Source organism: Triplophysa dalaica, chromosome 20, assembly GCF_015846415.1.
Source record: "Triplophysa dalaica isolate WHDGS20190420 chromosome 20, ASM1584641v1, whole genome shotgun sequence".
Lineage (NCBI taxonomy): Eukaryota > Metazoa > Chordata > Actinopteri > Cypriniformes > Nemacheilidae > Triplophysa > Triplophysa dalaica.
In genome coordinates, this window is record NC_079561.1 from 13,614,126 (window position 1) to 13,641,231 (window position 27,106).

General features: G+C 39.5%; 1 protein-coding gene across 1 annotated transcript; it reads left to right on the top strand.

The window, feature by feature from the left end:
* Positions 1-1,884: 1,884 nt before the first annotated feature.
* Positions 1,885-26,360, top strand: LOC130409445 (alpha-2,8-sialyltransferase 8F-like). Its single transcript, XM_056733428.1, has 7 exons — positions 1,885-2,105; positions 16,938-17,009; positions 17,629-17,715; positions 20,122-20,266; positions 21,021-21,133; positions 25,480-25,560; positions 25,783-26,360. Exons 1-7 carry the CDS (start codon positions 2,005-2,007, stop codon positions 26,243-26,245), a joined length of 1,062 nt encoding a protein of 353 aa, XP_056589406.1. The 5' UTR covers positions 1,885-2,004; the 3' UTR covers positions 26,246-26,360.
* Positions 26,361-27,106: the final 746 nt, after the last annotated feature.

Genomic DNA, 27,106 nt, shown 5'->3' on the forward strand with positions numbered 1-27,106 from the left:
GCTAAATTAGTTAGCGACGTACGAAGAACGGGCCCCTGGTTTGTATTGCTCTGTTATTTAGTTTAGTTAGTTGTAGTTTATGCCTAGTGTTAGATTTAGTGTCTAGTCTAGTGTAGTTAGTCTATGTTCCTGTTCATCCATCTTGTTTTTACCCTCGTTCTTTGTATTTTACCCCCTCGTGGGTTTTTGTTTTCTCATTTTGTAATAAAATGTCTGTTAGCCCCTTACACACTGTGTGAGCCTGGGTCCTCTGTCCTTGTTCCCTCACTGATCCTAACAATTCCATAGCAACTTGACATTAAGAAATAAATTGTTAGTGTAGTTGAAATAGCCAAAACCTAACATTCAAATATACACTATCAATCAAATATACACTCCCTTCACACCCTGCCCCCCTTCCCCTCTCTTGCCCCATGCACCACTGAACTCTGACCTCATCCGCAGGTCCTTCCACTCCTATAACCCCCCCTCCAAAACACACACTGACCCGCACTAGTCACTTTATGCAGCATTGGACTGCTCACTACCTTGTTCAGCATCGGTCTGCCCCTCTTAAACAACCTCTTCTGACAGGTTATACAAGCCTGCTCTCTTTGTCACTTTAAACAGACTATAATAAGCTCTTTGCACCACACCTGCCCTGTTGTATATTTCACTGGTTTGCACTCTCCATTACCTATCTTCTTTTTATTTTATTTTAAATATTACTGCTTTTTAAAGTTGTATTTTACATATATATATAACAACATCTTTCTCTTTTTTGTATTCTGTTTAGTGTTATTTGTATGCACCATGGGTCTGAGAGTTACAAAATTTCAATCCTCTATATGTGTGTACTGTACATGTGGCAGAATTGAAAATAAAGCAGAATTCGACTTGATTTATATGACTATATACAGTCGCTGCAGTAGTCAATGAATAGACCTTATGGTGGTTTTTCTAAGTATATTACTGAGTTTTCTTTATATTACTGAGTTTCTTATATAAAAGACTACATTTAAAGTTTCTAAATATATTACATTTTGTACTTATATAAAAGCATACATTTAAGATAGTTATAGAAGTTTATGTACTTTTTAAGAAAGGCTATAGGCCTCATAGGATGGGCACCAAGCAGAAATGGACCTCACATCTGCTTAGCATCACACACACTTTTGAAGACACTACTTGGTACAAGTCACAGACGAACACAGTATACACTATTATATTGATTAAGGCACCAGTTTACCCTTTAAATGCACAAACACAAAGCCAGGTGTAGTAAATGACAACGTGACATATAGCTGCATTTTAAGGATGGATGTATGTGCATTTCTTTTTAAGATGGATGTATGTGCATTTCTTTTTTTAAACTTTTAAAAGGTTTTGCCACAGTTAAATACGGATATATGGAGCTTGACATTTAACCGTGGAAGGGTAAAAGGATGAAAAGGATGGACTAACAAAAATAGGTGATGTCATGTGAAACCTTATTGGTTTAAACGGTGATAACAACGTGAGAACAAGCTATGATGGAGTCAGATATGTATTGGTCAGACATCTTCAGATGAACTCTGTATGTCTCTCTTTGACTTGTTCGAACAAAGATTGAAACCCTTGAAACTTGGCGTCTTGGTTCTTGTGATTTCTCTCAACATTTGATGATCGATTTCGCCACAACAGCCTTGACGTGTTATTTGTTTATCGGATGGTGTTTTGCATATGTAGGCTATGTATGTTAATATGTGAAAGTAAAGTGCATAACTTGTTAGCCTACATATGTGAGCCTGAGTCATTGCCTTTCTTTGATTTCTTTGCAGATCCCATTTTAACGTTTTTGTCTGAAAAAGTATATTTCCGTTTTAATGGATGATCTGTTTCCTAAACAGTAGCTGCACCTGTAGTCAGTTGTTATGTCGCTCCGCCTTTTCTGTCGCATCTTAGCTCTAACATCTCCTCACACATTCAGACGGACAAGAAATACACGGCAATGCACTTTAGTCTGATATTTACAGCAACTTTCCGATGGAGCTGATCTGTCTTAAACGGGTCTTCACACTACTGACAGTTGCGATCATCTTTGCTACTCTTTTTTTCATCTACTTCGAAATTAACACGACAACAAGGTAAGAAAAATTTAACATTGTGTTTTAACATTAAACTTTTGGGCGGTGCGTTCGACTTTGAAGTATGTGCTCAAGGACTCGTTTGTTAAAGATAGATTTAAATGGTCGGGTGACAATCACTAGTTGTTGATAATGTAACTTTTTTCAAGCAGCATTTTCAAGATGCGTTATATATAGTGTCCTTGTTGGCTACTGAATTGGCGCACGAGTTTATATTTTCTAAATCTTGTGTGTTTTATAGTAAAAACAGCTTTGTGACTAAGAATTATTAACAAATACAAAGTTGTCACTTAAATCCTGTTTAGGTGGTTTGATTTATTTTCTTTGATGTAAAAATATCCAATGCAAAATAATGGACCCTGGACTTTCTGTATAGGGTTTGACGTAGGCTATTTCACAGGGTATGCATTGCGTAAAAGCGGAAGTTTCCATGTGTTCTTCTCAGGGCTTTTAAAGTGAGGGAAAGGTTATTTTTCTAACGCTCTAGTGATCGAGCCCTATGCCCTACTCCATTCGAAGGGCTGAGCCCTTAAAGTGAACTTTTTGAAGGGTGTAGCATCACTGTTTCTCGTGTATGCGTTTGGAACTCCTTTCACTAGGGAATGACTGGCCAAATGTTACATTGACTTCTGAAACGGTAGAAACCTGCACATTGGACATAGTAATCGATGAACATCGATTGGTATGTTTATTATATAATTTTTATCTCTGTAAATCTGTATTTTACTCTGAATTTAGCGCTGTCCGAAAAGGCAGAGAGATTCACGTATATTAGTTCCCCACATCTGTGTCTATTATCAAATAAAAAGTATGAATGATCAAGCTTCATATTATATACATATATTAACTGTTACTTGAGCCTCCGAGCTCCCACTATCACGCTCATGCAAAGAACGCTGTCTCATTTCAAGGGTTTGTCTATGTGATGTTGCATTTGTCTGACGCATACATCAAGGAAGTCTGTATGCAAGGAAGTCTGTTTACGCATACATCAAGGAAGTCTGTTTTCAGAAATGTAATCCTTACATCTCTAAATGTGAAAGATATTATAGTAATTTCATCCAGTGTCTGACCGTCCAAGAGGCAAATACAGCCGATTGCCTGGGGCTCCGTTATAAACAAAGGACCTCCTAAACTCAATCTTAAACTTGCAATTTCATCAAACGCGAAGACGCAGTCGTGAAGAGGTGAGCGCAACATGGCAAGCGTAGAAATGTTATTGATCAAAGGGATAGTCCAGCCAAAACTTAAATTTGCCGTTTTTTTGCTCACCCTCGGGCATCCGAGATTTATGTGACATTTTTTCTTGAGTAGAATTATAAAGAAGATAAATCCGTATCCCCCTATATGCTTCATATAATCGAAGCATATGGGTTCCACCGTTCTAAGAGTTCCTAAAGCACATAATTCCTAAAAGTGGGTCCTGGCAACACGTTTCGTGATGAGACTCGCTCGATAATTTCATAAATTTGAACGTCATTTTTAATAATATTAGCCATGTCACCCATGGGCGTAAATCGCCTCAATCAATTAAACTCGCATTTTTTATTGACATAAATATATTTATGTTTACCTAAATTTATTGTGTAATTAGAGGAAAATACAATCTCAAAAAATGTTTTTTAAGTTTAGAAACTTCTTCCCCCTCCCCTGTCTATACCAGTGGTTTGGCCCAATGCCTGCTCTCCCCATTCATCTCACCTGCGCTTTGCGCAACACATTCAAGACAGGTATGCGGCTCACTTCATCACTGGTTGTTCATCAAGAAGGTTATTTTATTCAGTTAAAATGAAGTGATTCTTTTTAATGTAGTTGATGCTGATTCATTAATTAATTAGTTGTTGCAAAAAATCCTGATTACAGATGTTTTTTTCTGCTAACATCTGCAATGTAAGCGATTAAAACATTAGCTAGTAAACGTTAGATTGTTACATAAGAATTCGAACCTCCACAACTAGCCACCGATCCAGCCATTCAGGTCCTGTGTCACACACAGCCGCGCACATACCGGTTATAATTTTGTGACGTTGGCACTATATTTAGCGTCCATAAAAGGTGCTCAGCTTTCATTCAGTTGGAGAAGGTCGTTTTCTCAGCATCTATTTTGTGCAGTATATGTGTGGCAGATAAGCTAAACATTCAGTTTACTGAAATTCAGGCGATTCGAACGAATACAACACAGAATTTAAGAATCTGTCACTGTTACTGACTGTTTGTTTTGGTACACTAACATGAACAAAGTTTGTTGGCGGAGGCAGGGCACTAGTGGAAAATAACAGCCACTCATTAATGTCGATGTACGGTTACTTTGTCAGACGACGTTGCAGTTTAAATGAGGATAACATTTTAAAAGTGTTTAAAAAGTGACTCATGGGTAACATGTAGTATTCATGACCTTCACAACCGAGACAAAAAATACTTCAATGGAAAGAAAGCTTTATTGTTCACTTGTATTACAGTATGTGACAGTTCAGTTATAATATGACTGCAAGTCTGCATCATAAATCTATAAACGTAATGCATATTGTCGCTTTGTGTCATAGTAAGTACAATTTTGACTGTATTAGTTGTGTCACCTTTTTTTCATGTGCATTGTCCCTCCCTACTGTTAATTGAGATTTACACCCATAATCTCACCTACATCTCGGATGGAGTAAATTAAAGGCAAATTGGAGTTTTTGGCTGAACTATCCCTTTACATATGAATCAAAGAAACGGTAAGTTCCCTTTCTGTCGGTCTCTCGACGTTGTGTCGAACCGACAGATGGGGTTTGCCCTTGAGAACCTATCACTTCGACTGGTTTTGAATCAGGCCAATGAAATTGGCGAATAAAATTTGCATGCCGGACTCCGCTCCGGAATTTCGGGTATAAAAGGGAGACGGCGTGCTGCATTCATTCAGCTTTTGTTCTTCGGAGCCTTCACTTATGCTGCAATCCTTCACAGAACTCGATCTACAATCTCAAACTACTGGACTTGTGTTGTAGTTCTGGACAAACTACAATGTGGTGTAGCAGACTGTCCCTTCCTGTACTCTATTGCAGCATCGGAGGGCGATCTGTTTGCATCCGATCCCGCCGAATCCTTGCAGCTCCCTCCCAAGGGAGGACGAGCTCAGGAGGAAGCAGACATGCTATCTCGCTCCTACGTGAGCATTGGGTTGCAGTGCACCGCACTGCCTCTCCCCCAACGCTCGCGGTTGGATGCATGGTACCTGGGGTCTGAGCGCGACTCCAAGCCGCGCCCAGCCCCGGTTCCGTTTTTTTTATGAGGTACATGACGAACTGAATATGACCTGGAACGCCCCTTTTCGGCTTGCTCATGTCAAACCGGTTCGAGTGTCCTCTCTTCCCACGATGGTGGGGCAGCTAGAGGCTACGTTGACGTGCCCCAGGTGGAAGGTGCAGTCCGCGTTGAGCCGGTGTCAGCCCGCGGCTTGCATCGCAACATGTAGAACAGGCAGCCAGTAGGGCGTGTGCCCTACTTTAGGTGGGTCAGTGTGCTACCTAGCCTCCATTCTTTCCCCCACAGGTCGAAGAACAGGCACTCCATCCATCACTAAGCAAGCACCTCCTTCGGGCGGTACCTTGAGTTATCCACATGTAGCTTTATCCGGACCTAGTGCTACCGGACGTTGTAACTCCCCCCATTGGCGGTTCCGTCCGATGTTTCCTCATGTTGGTTCCCACCTTGGCAACCCATGACCTCCCCAGGTGGACCTCCACCTCGCGGTTAACTACATCATTCCGCATATATTTACCATGTACTCTCCCCTGACGGTGAGACCATTAGGGTTTCTCCACCACATTTACATTTTAGATTTATGCATTTGGCAGATGCTTTTATCCAAAGCGACTTACATTTCTTTGTCCTATACATTTTACATTTTGCAATCCCCTGGGATCAAAACCACAACCTTGCGTTGTTAACGCAATGCTCTTACCACGGAGTTAAAGGAAAGCAGTTTCTACAACTCCTCCCGATGGTAGGAAGTGGTCTCTGTAGTGCATCCCCATTTGAGGAGTGCACTTCCCTATTGGCCTTGAGGCACTCTCACTGTTAGAGAAACCAGACCGCCGCCCGTAAGGACCGAAGGTACAGGCTTCCCACCTTTTCTAAAAGCTCTGGGACCCTCTACCCACCTATCCATTGGAAGGTTACAAATTTCACGAAAGCGCTCACGTCTGACACGCCCAGGCTTGTCACAGTCGTTTCAATGAGATTGTAATACGGCACAGTGTTGTGGCGAGTTTTAATAGGAACCCCATCTGTCGGTTTAACACAACGTCGAGAGACCGACAGACATCTTGGTTACGGATGTAACCTCAGTTCCCTGATGGAGGGAACGAGACGTTGTGTCAAACCGACAGTCATTTATAACTGTTGCGTATGCACAAAACATGCCCTGAAAGAGGCATACACCACTTCCCAGGCAAAAGAAGAGATTAAAAAAAAAAAACTTGACGGAAAATTTGAACACCTGCATGTAAACTCTGCCCGATGTGTACGAATATTTTGGAGGCAGTGCAGTTTGGCGATACCGATTGTGAGTATGTGAACTCAAGTTATATTGCAGAAAGTAAGTGTGATAAAAACGATTATAAGCATTAATGCCTCACAGACAATTAATTTAACCTTAAAGATCCACATTATTTCAAGTTATTTGCGCTTGTATTGAGTGATAGTTGTTTCATGCCCCTTCTTGTAAATTACAACTCAAATCTTAAATAAAAAATGTAATCTAAATATTTGTATCATGCTGTCTCACCATTATGAGCCAAAAACGATAACTCTAGAACACTAATAAATACTAAATATATTTTCCTTAAATACTGTGCATAATCATCAAATGTCAATATTTGGAAATACAGCCATTTAGCTCTCATTAAGCAATCGTTTTTCTTTATGTCCTTGTTATCAGTCCTAGGAATAATAAGGAAGAATCATTCTTCTTTAACAATTATGTCTCCAAATTTGAACTCGGATGAAGAACATCGCCAAGTAATGATGTGATTTTAATGGGGTATTAATGATCAGTCTAAATGCTGTAAACATTTAAATGCTGCAGATATCTTCTTTGGCTTGAATTTAATTTAATTATAATAATATTAATTATTAATAATTACAACAATTATTAATTAGTGAATCTCATGTGTGTCCATATGTGATTTTGTTACGGAGATAAAGGATGGGATGTTTATTTTGTTGCAGTTTTACATAGTTTTTCGTAATTTTTCTATGGCGTCTGATAGCAGTTGGACCTGGAAACGGTATACGTCCATTATGGTGCGTGACGTCAGGCTTAACAAGCGGATTGGATGCCAGGCTTGTGAATATACGAATCAGCGTTCATGAGGTGCTTTGCATTGACTATTTATGGGTATAAATGGGCGTGAACAGGTCGAGATATGAGGCTGATTGATGTACGGACACTTGCAGGTGATCTGTGATTTATAAGGGGAAATAATGCTTACAGGTATGCTGAAAGGTCTGGTGCGTGCCATGAAGATTAAGTGCACAAAGTTCAGAGCAGTTGAAAAGAACAGGCAAGACTGGTTACACAGGACATTTCTAAATTATGTTTGAAAAGTGTATTGTATACTTAGGTATTGATTTGCATCAGAGGCTTAATCACTGTCTGAAGAAATTGTGCCCATGGAATTTCTAGTCAGTCTGATAATTTGGTATAACATTTGGGCTGAAAATACACATGTAAGCAAGGCACTACAAGCAGTAGATGTGTCTTTTGACAGCCGTTTTGCTGGTTAGTCCTCTGAAAGACTTCTTGGTTTAGTACAGAAATTAGGGGTTTAAGAAATCCTATATTGATAGCATGCAGGATGACAGCTGTCACGGTTCTGCCTATCTTGTTTGATTTATTCCTGGTCTTGAGGCAGAACCGAAACAGAATCCTCTGTTCCATGTGGGGAGAGACGTTTGTTGACCTTTTGGCCTTCCATACTCTCCCCGAGTCTCGTCTGTGTTCCCGCCCTTTCCGTCTCATTAGCTTCCCCTTAGTGTTTGATCTGTTTTCCCTGGCCCCTAATCAATTATCCATTGTTTTGTCTCCCTATTTATAGTCCTCATGTTTCATTGTCCTTTGCTCGTTCATTGTACTTGTACGTGTACGTCTTGCCTTGCTCATGTCCTGTACCCTGCCGTTATGCCATTTGGATGTTTCCTGTTACCTTGTTCCTGTTCCCTCGTCTTAGTAAGTGTTAGTTTAGTGTTTTGTTCCAAGTGTTTGTTTTCTTAGTTTAGTGAGTCAGTGTCCTTGTCCTTATTTATATTTATTACCCTGTCTTGTTTTCCCCCTTGTGGGATTTGTTTTGCCTTTTTAGTCTTGTTATATATATAATAAATTACCTGTGTTACCCCTACCCTGAGTCTGCCTGCAATTGGGTTCTTGCCACGAGTCCCGTGACAACAGCGGAATTAAATTAAAAGACGACAAACAGAAACAAGTCCACGATGAAACCTTCAGTTACAATGTAGTTGAAGTCATTGAGACGCATTTTAGGTGCAGGGTTTTTAATGTCATTGTTGACACAGCTGTCCAGGAAGTTATAGTGGCAGATTTAAAAATATTGGCAGTGTCTCTAACAAATTCATTTTTTTAATCAAGATGGAAACCATGACAAAAGAGGAACTGGAGGAATCCGTAACGAGTTATGCACTTACAACAAATGACATTTCAAGAGACATCATTCAAGAAATCTATCAAAGGGCATAAAAAATCAACAAGCCATCAACAAGCTTAAATTTATTTTGCGGAAAAACCTAGACAATTCTTTCCTAAATTTGACAATAGCATTAAGAGTGTTTCCAACAATGCCACTGACAGTTGCCTTTGCTGAAAGATCTTTCAGCAAGCTGAAACTTATAAAAACATACCTTTGTTCAACTATTGTATATTTACAACTGTTTTATCGTAGAAATGTTAGGGTCACTTCGCATGTAAAAACACCCTCTTTTTCCCTTTTTTAAACAGTGTCTCCTGTAGCGTAAGGTGTTAAGTCAGTATAGTTTTGGCACTGGAGACTGGGGTTCTAACCCACTTATCATTGAAAAGTTCTTACCTTTTTCAATCACATTACTTATCATAAAGGCATTTGTTTTCAACAAAATTAATTTAAGACTTTAAATTCAGTTTTTATAGATTAGATAGCCCCGGATATCTACTCACCCTTGAACCACCCCTAGTCCTTCGTATATTTTAATACATTTATTTTGTTCCAGTAAGTATCTGTAAGTAAGTGTGTTAGATGACAATATACAATATAAGACAAGTTACTGTGAATAAAAAAATAATAATAATAACTATGGACAAGTTGAGATAGTTTTACCTTTCAAGAGAAAACTTAACTTGAAACTGGTTACCAAAATCAACCAAAATTCATACTCCCCTGCTTCTGATTGGTTCCTATTCCAAAAGCTCATGTACAAACTATGACTTAACCTATACTTGAAAAATATTAAAAAAAAATGTTTTGTTGAACATGAGATATTGACAATGAGATATTTTGAAGAAAGGAGTTGTGAGGCATCATTGATTGCAATAGTAGAAAAAAATTAAATGGTAGTCAAAGGTGCCTCAGAACTGTTTTCTTCAAATTATCTCATTTTATGTTCAACGACTATGGTAGTGTGAATGATTTCAAATATCTTTATCTGTGTTCAACAGAACAAAGTCATTTATACAGGTTATGAACAACTTGATGGTAAGTAAATGATTCACCTGTGCACGTCTGGCTTACCTAGAATATAGGCTGGATATGCAACATTGGGGGCATACATCCGACTGTAACATCACAGTCGGTGTAATGTTGGGATTGGCTTCTTCTGCATGCACAAGATTTACACAAGAAGGAGAAAACAATAGTGTTTGAGGCTCACGATATGTCATCCATATACGGACCTCTTATTATTCATCTAAGCCTAGGCAAATACAGTTCCCATTCTATGGCACCTTTAAAGTAACCATGAAATAAAAACTATTGTATGGGATATTACAGTGTTTATTATAAATGATTTATCTGTGTGTGTCATGTGCCCTCATAATTTGTGATTATCTTAAAATGCAAAAATGGCATTATGATAAAAATGATTGTAATACATCTCAATAAAATGGAAGGAAGGAGGCGGGAACCAGCAAACATTTAAAACATTTAATAAAGTAATATAACAGCCGGCCCCTCACGGACGACCGCCGGCGAACAAAACATAAATACAAACATAACAAAAGTTCGGGCCCGGTCCTCTCTCTTCGACGGTCCGGTCGCTCGATCCTTTTATATGCTCCCGATCTCCTACGTGATTCGAGCCCGGTGTGCGCACAGCTGGCGCTAATTCACAATTACTCACCGGACTCGAACCACGGTCTCGCCCCGCCTACTCTACTACATACCCCCATCACCCCTCACAGGCCGGGGGGTACCCCCGCGACTGTGCAAGCTCCCTCCCTCGGGGGGGGTGGGGCGGGGGGTATGCAGCGACGAGACGAGACAACGGAGCCCTCGAAGTGAACGGAAAGAGAGAGGGGAGAGAGGGAAAAAAAAATTATAGTCCGGTTCCCCGACATGCTGCCGCTCGTTCCTCAACCAGCCGGGGTACTCTCCTTTGCGGTGCCTTGCGGTGGCCCTCGGGCTTCGGTGGACGGCTCGACTGTCCGCCCCCTGGTGGCCGGCGGTGGCTCCTCCCTTATCTGGGAGTCGGGACGGACGGACGCAGGCTCCGGCCTCTGGCAGGTGGTGGCCGCATTCAGCACTTCCGCCCCCTGCTCCTCCCCCTCGGGGGATGGACGCAGGCTCCGGCCTCTGGCGGACGGCGGCAACTCCCCCGCTCCCGCTTGAACGAAAGCCACCCCTACTCGACCCAGGGGCGCGGCAGCAAAGGTCGCCGATCCACCGAAGCTTTGACGGTGGCCGCACTGTGCACTTCCGTTTACCCAGAGCCACCGCGTCGGGCAGCCACTTGCAGACGCCCTTCGTCCACGCTGCCCGAACTCTCCGGCACCGCGAGGCCCCTCGGCGGCGAGGACTCTCCGACAGCATGCCTCTCCTTCCTCCCGGGTTTCGGCACCAAAAGGCGGGGACTCGCCACGCCTACTCTACTACAATGATCAACCAAGGCTAATTCAAATAATTCATCCCACCCCAAAGCCCACCGTACAAATGAGATAAATCCTTACAATTGATCTCATACAGCATAAATCCATACAAATTAGCCACCTTGTAAAACAGTTATGAATCGCCATGTGTTGCATGCCCTTGGTAGGACTGTTTATTTTAAAGTATATAAGCTGCGGTCAGTCTGGAAGTGATGTTCTTCCTCTGCAATTGCTTTGCACAGACTAAACAAAACGTGTTGTTCCTGGTTTTGTTCTGCCTTACTGCAGGTTGATACTTAAAAGCAAACCCAGTCATGATTCTTTTGTGTTTTTTTTGTCATGTGGGGTCTTTCACCAGGAAGTTTTCTTTGTTAATAAAGTTTACTTTCTTTAAATGAGATTAACATTACCAAGGTTACTGAGCCATGCCTTGATGGCATAGATTTTGAAATGTTGTCACTGGGAAAAGATTGTTATAGTTAAAGGCTGTAGGTACTGCTAAGATTGTGTGGCAGGTAGCTTACAAATAACAGTTTTTTGTCTGCGAAGTTCATTTGAGCGGGTGTCCTGTAGGCTACTCGAGGGGGGGGGGGGTGGAGGGGGGGGTAAGGTGCATTGAACACTGTGTAGAAACCCTGCCAATTGCAATGCAGCCTTTACCCATAAAATTCATACCCCCATGCTTCTGATTGGTTCCTATTCCAAAAGCTCATCTGCAAACTATGACTCAACCTAAATTTGTTTTGGTAATGTTACGTGGTTACAGGTGTGAAATCAATAAAACATATGTGTATTATTTTATCATCAATGTTGTAGTTATCAAGTGTTTATCAAGACATACTCTTTTTTCTTATTATTATGTGGTGGTGGCTTTGAGGAGCACTACACCGACACGACGACTGCTTGGTTCTGCCAATAACGTAGATGTATTAACTCAGCATATAGAACCACTAGCTCAGAAAGCATTTATTGAAATGGACTTTGGAACCAAGACCTATACTGATACAAAACTTGCTACATAATGTGTTACTGACATATACATAAACCATAATCCAAACCACCAGTCTGTAGGGAGTCAGATAATAAAATGATCCGCATGGCAATTCAATGTGAGAAGATAAATTTAACCTAAAAAAATTAACCTTTTAAATCCAGCTTTTGTGAGGTGATTTTGTTTCTTTGAGGTATGTGTTTTTAGATTAGATTCAACTTTATTGTCATTACACATATACAGGTACAGTGTAACGAAATGTAGTTTAGGTCTAACCAGAAGTGCAATTAGCAAGTGCAGATATACAGTGTGAATAAATACAGAATACAATATTAGGAAAATAATTTACGTTGGGCATGTACTATGAAAATATGACAATCGGTATGTACTATGAACAATATATACAGAAGGCTATATACTGTGAACATTAATGTACAGGAGGTTATGAACAGATAACAATATAGACTATACAATAGTGCAAGTGACTTGAGTGTGCATTAGTTACAGACATTAGCTATTAAAGTTACAGTGCAGTAGATGAGTTAATGTGGTTATTAAAGGTACGGTGCAATACATGAGTAGATGCAGATATACAGTTACAGTGCAGTAGATGAGTTAATGCAGTTATTAAAGTTACAGTGCAGTAGATGAGTTAATGTGGTTATTAAAGGTACGGTGCAATACATGAGTAGATGCAGATATACAGTCACAGTGCAGTAGATGAGTTAATGCAGTTATTGAAGTTATAGTGCAATAGATGAGTAGATGCAGTTTGTTATGCGATAGATGCAATAATGCAATAGATGAGTTACAGTGCAGTAGGTGAGTTAGTGCAGTTATTAAAGTTACAGTGCAGTAGATGAGTTAATGCAGTTATTAAGGTTACAGTGAAGTAGATGAGTTAATGCAGTTATGAAAGTTACAGTGCAGTAGATGAGTTAATGCAGTTATGAGAGTAGTCCATTAGTGCAAATGAGCATTCAGTGTAATGTTCCTGGTGTGCAAGTGAGCAGTATAGAGTGCAAATGATGCGTGTAAACAGTCCGGTAGAGCAGATACATGAAGTACTGGTGTGTACAGTTCCGTCATGCATGGCAGCCCTGTAGTGCAATGTAAACATTATAATAGCAGCATTAAGTTAAAGTTATGAGAGGTAGTGAAATCAGTGGGGAGCAGAGTTCAATAATGAAACAGCTCTGGGAAAAAAGCTGTTTCCTAGTCTGCTGGTTCTTGCCCGGAGGCACCTGAAGCGCCTACCGGAAGGCAGGAGAGTAAACAGTCTATGAGCGGGGTGAGAGGAGTCCTTGAGAATGCTGCGAGCTCGACGCAGACAGCGTTTCTTCTGGATGTCCTCAATGGAAGGGAGTGTAGTTCCTGTGATGCGCTGGGCTGTTTTCACCACCCGCTGCAGTGCCTTGCGCTCAGCAACAGAACAGTTCCCGTACCAGACTGTGACACAGTTGGTCAGGATGCTCTCTATCGTGCAGCGATAGAAGTTCACCAGGATAGTTGAAGACAGTTGGTTCTTCTTCAGTGTCCTCAGAAAGAAGAGACGCTGGTGAGCCTTCTTGACCAGGCATGAGGTGTTGGTGGTCCAGGACAGGTCCTCCGAAATGTGGGTCCCCAGGAACTTAAAACTGGAAACACGTTCAACAGCCGTCCCGTTAATGTGGATGGGGTCATGTGTGCCTCCTTTCGCCTTCCTGAAGTCCACGATGATCTCCTTTGTCTTTGAAGTGTTAAGGAGCAGGTTGTTGTTTGAGCACCATGTGGCCAGGTGCCGTACCTCCTCCCTGTAAGCAGTCTCATCGTTGTTGCTGATGAGACCAATCACTGTTGTATCGTCTGCAAACTTGATGAGGGAGTTAGATCCATTCACAGGCCTGCAGTCGAGTGTGAAAAGGGAGTAGAGAAAGGGGCTCAGTACGCAGCCCTGTGGTACACCAGTGTTGAGGGTGGTTGTGGTGGAGCAGATGTTGCCTAGCCTAACAAGCTGAGGCCTGTTCGTCAGGAAATCCATAATCCAGTTGCAGGTTGTATTGTTAATGCCTAGGTTTCCAAGTTTGATGATTAGCTTGGAAGGGATTACGGTATTGAATGCAGAGCTGAAGTCTACAAACAGCATGCGTGCATAAGTGTCCTTATTGTCCAGGTGTGTGAGCACGGAGTGCAGCGCCATGGACACTGCATCATCTGTGCTCCTATTGCTACGGTAGGCAAATTGGTATGGGTCCAGTGTGGATGGTAGAGAGTCTTTTAGGTGTGACAGGACCAGCCGCTCAAAGCACTTCATTACAATGGGTGTGAGTGCTACAGGGCGGTAGTCGTTCAGGCAGGTCGGGCTGGAATGTTTTGGAATGGGCACAATGGAGGTGGATTTGAAACATGCTGGAACCACTGCTTGGGCGAGGGACAGGTTGAAGATGTCCGTGAAGACCCCAGCGAGCTGCTCCGCACATGCCCGGAGTACGCGACCAGGGATGCCGTCAGGGCCAGCAGCCTTGCGCGCATTTATCCGGCTTAGTTCAGTGAAAACATCTGTGGAATTTACTGTGATGATTGGGTGGTCGGTGGAAGGTGTGAGCCTGGTGGCGGGTTCCTTATTGTCTCTCTCAAAGCGTGCATAAAAGTCATTAAGCTCGTTCAGAAAGGCAGCATCTGTGGTTATGGGGATGGAGTGGTTGGGTTTATAGTCACTAATGGCCTGGATGCCCTGCCACATGCGTCGAGGGTCAGAATTGGTAAAATGCTCCTCTAGCTTCAACTTGTAGCAGTGCTTGGCCTTTTTGATGCCCCTCTTCAGATTTGCCCTGGAAGTACTATAGGCCTGTGCATCACCTGATCTGAAGGCGGTGTTGCGTGCTTTCAACAGGAGGCGCACTTCCTTGTTCATCCATGGCTTCTGATTAGGGTATATGGTGATCTGCTTTTGAGTTGTGACACTATCAATGGTGGTATTGATGTAGTCCAATACAGAGGAGGTGTAGCTGTCTATATCCGTGTGAGAGCCACTGGTGGCCTGAGAAGCAAACATACTCCAGTCTGTGTGTAGAAACCTTTCCTGGAGTGTGAAGTCTGCCCCCGCAGGCCACACCTTGATGGTCTTCATTGATGGCTTCACACGATTAATGAGAGGTGAATACTTGGGGGTGAGGAACAAAGAAAGGTGATCAGATTGACCCAGGTGGGGGAGGGGGGTTGCGGTGTAAGCTTCAGCCATGTTTGTATAGACATGGTCTAAAGTTTTGTTTCCTCTTGTGTGGCAGGAAACATGCTGATGAAATTTAGGGAGCACTGTCTTTAAGTTTGAGTGATTAAAATCTCCCGCAACAATAAATGCAGCCTCCGGGTGAGCAGTCTGTTGTTTACTGATGGCTGCATGAAGTTCTTTCATAGCAAGCTTGGCATTAGCATCCGGTGGAATATAAGCTGCCGTTATAATGGTTGAAGTGAATTCCCGTGGCAGATAAAACGGTCTACATTTAACCATGAGAAACTCAAGGTTAGCCGAACAGTGTCTCCCGACAATAAAAGAGTTCGTGCACCAAGCTTTATTGACATAAATGCACAGTCCACCTCCTCTTGTCTTACCGGATTCCTCTGCCGTTCTATCCGCGCGGTGTGTGTTGTAGCCCGCTAACTCAATAGCGTTGTCCGGTATGCCGCTGTGTAGCCATGTTTCCGTGAAGATTATGACATTGCAGTTCAAAAGTCTTTTGTTGTTGATGATGCGGAGTCGAATCTCATCCATTTTGTTCACTAATGATCGTACATTAGCAAGGAAAATGCTGGGTAAAGAGGGTAATTTTTAGTAATTGCCTCACACACCACCATCAACAAACTAAACAAAACAGTGGGTGCGGCAGTCTTTTTCTTTCCATTGACACAAGGAACAATGATAAGAACTTCAAATTGTCTGTGGATTTCATGCAAAACTTAATTCTTTAGAAGTTTCGAATGAGGAGTGGAGTTGTTGTTGTACTGGTTGTACAGCTTTCGTGGCTGTTGATGTATTTGCATCTGCAAATATTTTTTACTCATCTTAAGTGAAATGCCCACACATGTAGCATGAAATCACCACTGTAGTTCTGTTAAAGACAACTTCACAGTAAAATCTTATCATCATGCTGCACAATATTATTGCATGTTAAATATGTTGTGTTTTTCTAGATTTCTGTCATTTAGAAAGTGTGAATCTATATGAATATAAACAAATCTTTAAAAGCATACGTCAAATTATTTAAAGTAGTATGATTTGCTTTCGTGCCAGTGATATAAGGATTGGGCCGGGGTTAGGGGTGCATCTTCAGTGTTGCCTTTTCTGGTAACCATACATTTCTGTACGATTCACAATGTACATCTGAATAAGCCACCTCCTAAAACAGTTATGAATTCCTGGGAGATCTGGTGGTCAAAATACAACCTTCCTGGCTAGAAGTAGCTAATGAAATTGGAAAAATATATTCAAGGAGTTTAACCTTTCATTCATTATTCTTTTTGTATGGTGATTAAAAATTGAATTTGGAAAAATGTATTAAGTATTGGGATAAATGGATTGTGTACACATACCATTGACTACAAATAGTGTATGGAAATTGTATTGGCGTGACTTAGCAATGCTCACGGCGACATTTAGTAGTTTAGTTTAATATATAGTAAAAGTAAAAAAGAAAGTGTAATAACTGAGAAATTGATGCTGTAATATATGTAAACCAGTTTTTTTATTCTTCAGAGTTTTAGATACCTTCCTACCAGTGTACTGCATGAAGCTCCGTCACAGGTTTTCCAAAATCACTTCAAACAGGTTTGTGCAATGACAGAATCAACCACATTAAAAGTTACGTATATGTAACTTATATGAACATCAGTAATGGATTATAAATAAATTACCTAATGTACCTCTTTAATTACGTTTCAACTTATTTTACATATTGCATGAACATTAATGGGTAACATTATTAAGGTGTTCATAAGACTGATATGACACCTTCATAATCATGATATGACATATGTCATGATTATTAAGGTGTTCATAAGGCTGATATGACACCTTCATAATCATGACATGACATATGTCATGAATATGAAGAAGATTTTATGGATGTTTATGACAACTGTCAGAAAGTGTCATTCACTGATTTATGTCATTTTTATGTCAAAGACACTGACAAGGACATAATGTAGAGCTTTATGTCAAGTTGTCATAACAAAGACAGCTCAAACTATTTCATCTTTGCATTTAAAATGACATAAATCAGCGTTCGAGTCTTATAAACATGCATGAATTCTTCTTCTTATTCATGACATGTGTCATCTCATAAAAATAAACACAGCCATCAAAACATATTTTAATTGATTTTTATCATTGGTTTAACACCACAGGAAACAAAAAAGAATCTTAAAAATTTATTTTACTGTCTCAGAATTGATATCCAAAGCTTCACTAAGGATCTTTCAGCATTGATGAACTGTCCACCCCTGTCCAACATCACCATGAAGGAGTTACACAGGTTTGTGTCTCACTTGACACTCTTTCCTACAGCATGAAACACATTTACATCAATTGAATTAGATAAGAAGTATGATTTATTATAAGATTTTACACCACTCGAGTACAGGGATGGTTTAAAACGTGTGCAAACTAAACCCAAACATAACATGGTACTGGTATCTACTGAATTCAGGTTCATGCAATAGGCCTCAGGCATGAACAAATAACCTGTAACACTACACATTACTGAAACAGCTTTTGTGCAGGTCGGACACAACTTTTTTTCTAGGTATTTCTGGTTCTGACCTTTTATGAAGTAAATATTTTTGAGTGTGTTGCAATAAGTACAAAATAATATTGCTTACTTTCAAATCTTTTGAATGCTTTGCTCCTCACTATTTCTGTAACCTGCTTCTCTTTTACATACCAACTCAATCATTTAATTCCTCTGACTGTGGCTTTCTCTCTGTCCCTAGGTTTCTCCTCTCCTAATGTGGTTATCTTATTCAGTGTTGTGGGACCTAAACTCTGGACTACTCTTCCCCAGCCACTCAATATTTTTCTCAGTTGTTTTCGGAATGCTTCCCTGGCATGTAATGTTGTGTACCTTTTCTTTGTGCTTGAATATATGATGCAATGTGTTGAATATTCTACCGTCTGTTATGTTTTTGCATCTGTAATGTTAAGTGTCCTTAAAGGGATAATTCACCCAAAAATGAAAATTCTGTCATTATTTACTCACCTTCGAGTTGTTCCAAATCAGTATAAATTTCTTTGTTCTGATGGAAACAGCGAACGACATTTGGATGAATGCTTATAACCAAACAGAAATTGGCCCCCCCATTGACTACAATGGATGGACTAGGTTCGGTGGCTTTTGGTCGAGGTCACTGAGTGCAGAAATTACACGTCAGAGGAGATCTGGCCCTACCGGCTGAGCCTGGTTTCTCCCGAGTTCCTCGCAACAGCAGGGCGGTATTGGCTTGCTCACCAGGAGACTGCATTTATTTATTTATTTATTTATTGGATATTATTTATTAGAATGATCTTGCTTGGTCTATACACCATGCACTGAGCTATGTTTTACCTTTCTGTGTTTTTCTGTATTTCTTATTTGCTACTGTAAAGCTGCTTTGGAACAATGCACATTGTGAAAAGTGCTATATAAAATAAATTGAATTGAATAGAATAGAAAAATTATTTTGAACACAAAAGAAGACATTTTGAAGAATGTAGGAAAGCAAACAGTTCTGGGTAACTTTTGACTACCATTATTTTTCCTACTATGGTAGTTAATGGGGGCAAAATCTGTCTGGTTTTAAGCATTCTTCCAAATAACTTTCTCTGTGTTAATCAGAAAACTACAGATTTGGACCAACTCTAAGGTCTGTAAATTATGACAGAATTTTACTTTTGGGTGAAGTATCCCTTAAAATATTTAAAGGCTCTAGATAATCTAATTACTGTTATTATTATGGGTTACAATTAAAAACCAGTTTACAATTTTATTTATTAAAGATTGAAATGCTCTGATCTAGATGTTGCAACCTACCTTTTAATTAAAACGTGTATAGGTGTATAAGAATTTCATCACTGAACCACGGTATTACCAAGTATGACTGTCAGTTCTTGTTCATCTGGTTTCAAATGCAAATATAAAACAAGTTTTAGGGAGAGGTTTAAGATCCTTAAATAATTCGGATTCCATTGATGGTTTGAGCCAGATGGGCTCAGCATATTTGCGTTTACCCCACCTCCACCTTGCTGGGGTCTGAGTCTAGTGGAGCTTTGTGTTCGTCTCTGATCCAGCCATGGGCCCATCCATCTGGTCCGTCAAGAGTCACTCTTGTCTCATCAGTCCATAAAACCCTCTGAAAGAGTTTTAAAAAAAATTGACTTTTAAGAGTTAGTTAGATCAATTTTTTGGCCCATTTTGCCTGAGGAAAAGAAGCTGCCTAATAATTATGGACACCTTGATATACGGTGTTTATCTCCTTAGGCCAAAATCTCCCTCATTACACAAATACATATGACCTGGTAATGCTTAAATCCAATAAGCATACAAGTTTATATAGCTTGGAGTTGGAAAATATGCATAAAAATGAAGATATGGTCAAAATACTCACTTGACTAAAGATTCTGCACACAGTGTGTAGACTAGAATATGCCGGCACTGCAGCTCTCCCTTGTGTCTTCTATAGAGATATGCAATCATTGCGATGATCTGATCAAACAATCATGGTGAGACGATTATTATAACTGTGACAGCCCAAGCTAAGACAAGTAACATCAATTATAAAAATGGATACATGTTGGATCATCTTGAACACTAGTTTGTTAAACAATACAATGTGAAAGTAATATTCTAATTCTACTTAAAAAAAATATATTCATTTTCTCTCGCTCTTTTCGACTGTATTTACAGAGTCAGACTGCGTTCCTGTTGTAATGCAACGGGTGTTTTATATCTGACAAAACAGAACACAGCTGTCGATGAGGGAATTCCCTTTGAAGTTAACTCAAAACGGAGCTACAAAATAAATGCTGCACTTCATGACATGCTGCCTGAGGTACGTGTGTGACAACTTCATCTGTTTATAAAGGTAAATACATTATTATAAAGTAAAATAAGACAAAAACATGCTGCAACTTTCATTTCTGCCTCTTAAACGACTATGATGTTTAAAAAATGGCTGATTAAACATTTGAAACACATGTGAGACAGCAGCTGCCCACATTCAGTCGTCCACAGTAGCTATTTGTTTGTGCTATAGGCAAAATATCAGATATTAACAATCTGTCCACAATGATTTTGCTGGTCATCTAAAGAATTTACGAATAAAATATTTTGTAATTGTGTGATCAATTGATTCAATGTCTTTTGATGAACCAAAATAGGTTTAAAATTGCTGGCAGATCAAATATTTTGAAGCCTGAAGTTTACAGTTGTAAAAAGACGACCTGTTCATTTTTGAAGGTTGAAGATCTGTTTAACTTTTTAGGTAACACTTAACTTAAAGCCTTTAGGTACAATGCATGATAAAGCGTCATTAAAGGATATAATGCATGATAATTGTTCAGATGCATTTGTGTAATACATTTAATGTTGTTGTTAAGGATTATAACCAAATAAAAAATGCAAAGAGTAAGCATGAATTGATAAGTGTTGTAATGTATTCACTCAAAATGTAGTTACAATTATTCATAAGACATTACAATTCATTAAAAGGTGCATTACAAGGACTAATTAATATATTAAAACTACTTTTATAATGCATTATACATAAATGCTTTGAGTAAAGTGTTAGCACTTTTTCTTTACAGGAGTTTCCCTGGAGTAAGCGTCCTCTCAGTCATTGTGCTGTGGTGGGCAGTGGAGGGATTCTGAAGAACAGTAGTTGTGGAAGAGAGATTGACAGTGCAGACTATGTCATCAGGTAAAAAAATCCCATGATGCCACATTATTGTTCATGCTGTGAAAATGTAAAGAACAGCCTGAGGTTTAAGTCACTATTTGTATAAGGTATAGAACATCTTTCATAACCAGATGTTTGAAGAGAAGGAAATCTTTAAATTTTTTGGTCACAGCATGCTTTTAGTCAGGCACGTAGCCGGAGAGGGGGTTTGGGTGGTTCGAACGAGCCACACCTCACTGTCAAAGGTCCAGAATCTCTTTAGATTTTTTTGTCCTTGTCCTTGTGTCCTTTTAAATAAAAACTGCCAATAATTAGGATCAAGCTTTGGAAGAAAAAATGTGAGTGCATAAATGAAACTATTTTATCATCTTAATTTATAATTATATATCTTCTACATTTTCACATCACATATCATATCGTACAGGCATTTATGTTTCAACAAAATGAAGTAAATATTTGAAAAATGGCTTACAGGTGTTTAATAATAAGGTTGGTATGGTTACATTCACACTCTTTTATCCAAAGCGAATAAAAAAAAAAAGAGATTAGGGAGCAATAAGCGATATGTCATACAGAAGCAATAATACAATAGGTGCCAATACAAAGTTACTGGTATACTGTATAAAGGTCTTAATATTATTGTCCAATCAGCAGCCTGAAAATCACTTTCCAGCCAGTAGCCCTGCTGCCCCCTTGGGGCGATTTTAGTCAGATTGAAAATTGCCCCAGGCGCTCTCATAGACTTACATGTTGAGATTCATGATTTCATGTTGATATTCTACAATGCATACCTTTGGGCTCAGGGAGGGCTCTCCCCATGTGGTTTAGTCATACGCATTGATGCATGCTCGGAAGACACGCACAGCACGCAAAAGCGTAGTGAGACAGCAAGATCTACATGCCTAGCAACAGCAACTCCATTATTTAATTGAGGGAATTACCGTTCAAAATTTTAATACAAGTAATGAGTAGGTGTGTTATTAAATGGTGAGTTGTGTTATGCTGTACTCTCCAAATGTTGAATATAAATAGTTGTATTGATTGCATATTGCCAGGCAAATATATACTGAATATGTTCTGGTAAGGGTTTTGATGATAGTATTATATGTTTTGATTTGATTATCGCTAATGGCATCCATGATGGCTATAAATTGTAGACTGTGCAGTGATTTAACTAGTAGATGACAATGTATCAGTTGATGGCCAAGGTGGAAGTGTTTAATAGTGGAACCCAATTTATTGTATTTGAGATTTAAATTGATATAGCTTTACAAAAATACTGTAAAGTATGTATAATTCATGTCTGGTTTTGACATCCAGTAGTTGAACAGGAAAACCAAATAAACAATGCAATGTAACACTGTCAAGTTAGCTATCTGACTTTTATTTATTATTATTTGACCCATTGAACGATCATTCTAGCCATAATTGCAAAAGTTGCCCCCCTGAGAAATTGGTCAGGAGCCGCCACTGGTTTTAAGTAGTTTTTTAAATGTTGTTTGAGATGTGGTCGACCGGACCGAGTTAGGATTAAGAATGTTCCACCAGGAAGGAGTTGAATGAGAATGAGTGGGAGTCTGATTAGGGGTAATAGGGAGGTCTTTTGTCCCAATTAGTTGGCATCCATTTAATAATTTTAATAAAGTGGGGAGCTGCGTATGGGAACATTTTCGTTTCAATTTCGAAGCATGACCTCACAGAATGCCATTTTCAACATAAGTAATATAAAATAATTTCCCAAACCAAAATTGTGGACGTTGATAATGCTGGGTGGCTAGTTTAACAGAGACAAGCGAGAGAGAGCTGTACAAGTAAACTTGAGTCCCCGATGTCAAGGATTGCTCTATCGACAGGCACTTAGCCTCCTTGTTAGAAAGACCCGACTTCAATACCAGACTGACGCTGGTTTGAGACCTGTTCGGAGCGGGTAGAGTAGGACCAGTTGGTCATTTTGGAAAATCACTAGCCACAGTATCAAGCCTTATTTATAGGTGTAAGTTTATCATTTGTAAACTTTATTATTGATTATAGTAATTAAAGTTGATTGATTTATAGAATTTATTGGTAATATTAGGTATAATTATTAACACCCCACCAGAGACCACACTAATTTTCAAATTTTCGTTTTGTGCCACATCAAATCTTAAGAGGTGTGAAAAGGTCCCCACAGTAACAGACCGGTGTATATTCATAAACGTGTAAAAAGCAAACAGCAACAAAATGATTATTAGTTTATGCCATGAACCTCGCATACTTTTAAGAATTAAGTGTTTAGTCGATCGTGATGAATTCTTATAGAAACAGGAAATCCTGTGAAATTCAGCCAATCAGATGATGACTTAGAACATGCTGAAGTGTTTCCAGAAAAGTGTGCCTGATGCATCAGATGATTGGCCAACGGTCCATGGGCGTGACATCTGAGGCTGAGTCTATCAAACAGGGCCAACCTTAGCTGATACTTGAGTCATGAGGATTCATGTGTTAAAACTGCCCCGGTTAACCACATGTTAGTGTATGTTTGTTAGTTAATGTATTACTCAACACCTGAAAGAAAAACATACCAAATGGACCCTTAATAAGAGCAAGGTGTTCTTCTAAGTAGCTGGATCCGTAGAGGTCCTCCGATTACACATTGGTATGGAGAGTGGGGCATTCACATAAACAGTGCAGTTCGAGCATAGATGTATTTGAACCTCATAATTTTTTTTTGTGTGTTTGAAAAATAACCACCCCTTCCACAAGGATAGCTACAGTCCTGACAGTGAATTGGAAAAGAGCCAAGTTAATCTTTTTGAAAACCTATTTTGTGTACCAAAGTCAAATGTATTTGAATGTGAGTAAATTATTTGGGACTAACTTTAGTAAAGATTTATTTAATAAGACCCATTCTTTGAAACGTGCCATGAATTAAAACCACAATTAAAAACCACTGAGCTTTTGTTATATGTGAGGGAATCGTATTCACGTTAACATTATGTTAGTGTCAGAACTGAAAACACACTTGTTACTGAGATTACATCTGTTATTGACACCAGGCCCTGTGAACGGCAGGTCGGGGAATGCATCTATGATAGGTTGAACACTGCCTCCACTGAAGAATATCAACGACTACTTCTCTAGCCCCGCCCACTGGTTCGCACATGACAGAACTGAAGTAACACAAGTGGTGCGGAAACAGATATAGCAAGCAAGCAATAAACAAGCATGCCGTTAAAGATCGCAAAATATTGTGCCATCCCTGGTTGTGGAAGAATACAGTCACTGCATAACCTTCCATCGGATTCTGACATAAGTAATGTGTGGTTGAAGTATATTTTTAAAGACGTTCCAGCTCACATGGGAAAAACATTGAACATTGTTCCCTTCATGTCACCGTGGATTCCTTTGTGAACAAGGCACAGGTGGACGCTGGATTAGCGGAGAGACAAAAATTAAAAAGCAGTGCTGTGATTTGATCTGATAGGAATGGTGCAGCAATCTTATGTTAGCACAGGGTTTTTTGTACTATGTATCACTATTGCTTTGTAGGAGATTGCTTGATGTGCCCTGAGCACTATTCGCACAAGATAACATTAACTTGGTGAACGCAAGTCATTGGTAATAATTGCAGAGGTTGTCTGTGATCTTAATCCCATGCGAATCGGCCATGTCTGTAATTTGAAAAATCCCCCACAAATTACCTATTTTGATGAACACCAAGGTCCTGTGATACTATTAGTCCCCTGCGAATCTCTGTGATTTAGTGGGCTCATTTATAATTTTTCAAGGTTTTATCAAGGCTGTTTTGAACTGTTTTGGTATTATTTCGGGTGCTGGGTCATATCCATAATTTACGGGGAGTCTCCCGTCTGTTTATTTATGATGGAAACTCTTGTAACATTTAGACCCGAAATCGCAGTGATCTTCTGTCCGGTTCACGATCACGGGTCTCAAATACGGTTATATATCATTAAACACCATACAACTATAGGCTATACAAACTATGCGGAAAGCCTTGCCATCAAATACGGATAAATAAATCCGTAATTTGAGTAAAATCACAGGCTTCACTTATCCTGTGCGAATGCGCCACATGAAATACAGATATGAGGAGGTCATATCCTACATCACACCAGGTCCCCAGATAATACTAATCCTGTGCGATTAGACCCATTAAAACCAAGCGTTTGTCGAGTCGACCTCAAAACCAAGGCCAGAAAATAACCTATTACTTTTTGATTTTGATGTTTTTGAATGTAAAAACAACTCAAATTCCATAAATAGACCTCCTACAACAGTATAAAACAATAAACAAACCCAGTTCATGACACCTTTAACTTCTGTCTTTACCTGTATACTGAATATTTTCTTTGTCTTTCTTTCTGCAGGTTTAACATGCCTCCTGTTAATGACAGTGATGTTGGGTTAAAAACCGATCTGCTCACTGTTAATCCCAGTCAATTGACACGGTGAATATCCTTTTTTTTTATTTTTGATATATAATTAATGCAATAATAATTTATACCCGTTCTCATTTGGGGAAATACTGTTTGTGTCTCCTACATCATATGCAATTTTTGCAGCAAATTTTGAGCATAGCAAAATAATTTGGCCTGTTTTATTATCTTTAGAAAATATAGAATATTGTTTAAGACAATCTTTGAATATGTCTCTTGTGTGTATCTCTACAGCTTTGGAAACATAAAAGTTAATCCAGATAAATTAGTGCAGCGTTTGAGTTTGTATGGAAACTCATCCATCATCGTTCCAGCCTTTGCATTTTCAGCTTACACTAATGTAGCCATCAACACACTCAAAGTGCTCCGGGCGATCAGACCTCACCAGCGAGTCGTCTTCTTTTCACCAAACTACCTTAAGAAATTGGCTGGTCTCTGGAAGGGGCGTGGCTTGAAGGTCTTCCGCCTCTCCACAGGTTTTATGTTAATCAATGTGGCACTAGAACTGTGCGATCACGTGCACGTTTATGGATTTTGGCCATTTGGGATCAATCTGCAACAGCAAGAGGTTCCACATCATTATTTCGACAATGTTGGACCAAAACGTGGTTTTCACTCCATGCCAAAAGAGTTTCTCAATTTACTGCAGTTCCACAGCCAGGGGGCGCTAACACTGCACCTACAGCCCTGCTCATGACTAAAAGATCTTGGGCCTGATTTATAAATTATATGATAAATTTATTAAAAAAAAAAAAAAATATATATATATATATATATATATATATATGAATAAATTATTCAGTTTGTTCACAGTGTTTGTATTTATTCAAGACATTGTGATGTCTGTTTCAAAAACTGACCACTGAGATGAACCTGTCTTGCAAAGTGCACAGTGCCTGAAAACATAAAATTTCTGGACCTCTGGAAATAAAAGAAATACATAAATAAACAAGTAATCTAACACAGTGCCAGAAAACATAACATTTCTGGAATTCTGGAAATAACAGAAATACATAAATAATGAAAGCAAAAAATAAATAAATACACGTTTCAGTTCTTAACAAACAAGTTCACCATCTGCAGCAGCTCAGGCGACAACAGCACCTCTAGGGTCATCATGGCCACCAAGCCCCCATTGCCTCTGGGTTTGCTAATCTCCTGCAGGGAGTGCTACACATAAAATCATAGCAAAAATAGTGTTATCAGCTTTCCAAAATCTGTATTGTTTTAAACCAATACATATTCATATTTCATGTAGCCCATTCATAAAATCAAAATGCTGAATTAGAGATCAATTTGGCTTAAGAGCTTAAGGAAATTAGTGTAGCCTATATTTGTTTAGTTAAATACAATACACAGCAAACTAACTGCATCAGATTTGCGAACACATAAGACTACATAAAACACATAAGACTAGTGTACTGACCAAATAGTTGATTGTCTATCTGCAATACTCATGCTCTTTCCTGACTGCATCCCAGAGTTTTTTGTTTCCAAGGAACTTCTTGTACACATCTGTGCAGAGAAAGGTGAAATTGACACAAACTTGGAGCTCAGC

Excerpts from the sequence above, each read along its gene's own strand:
- LOC130409445 (XM_056733428.1), top strand. The coding sequence starts at position 2,005 with ATGGAGCTGATCTGTCTTAAACGGGTCTTCACACTACTGACAGTTGCG. Across the intron at positions 2,106-16,937 it reads GAAATTAACACGACAACAAG|AGTTTTAGATACCTTCCTAC; the intron begins GTAAGAAAAATT and ends TTTATTCTTCAG. Across the intron at positions 17,010-17,628 it reads TCCAAAATCACTTCAAACAG|AATTGATATCCAAAGCTTCA; the intron begins GTTTGTGCAATG and ends TTACTGTCTCAG.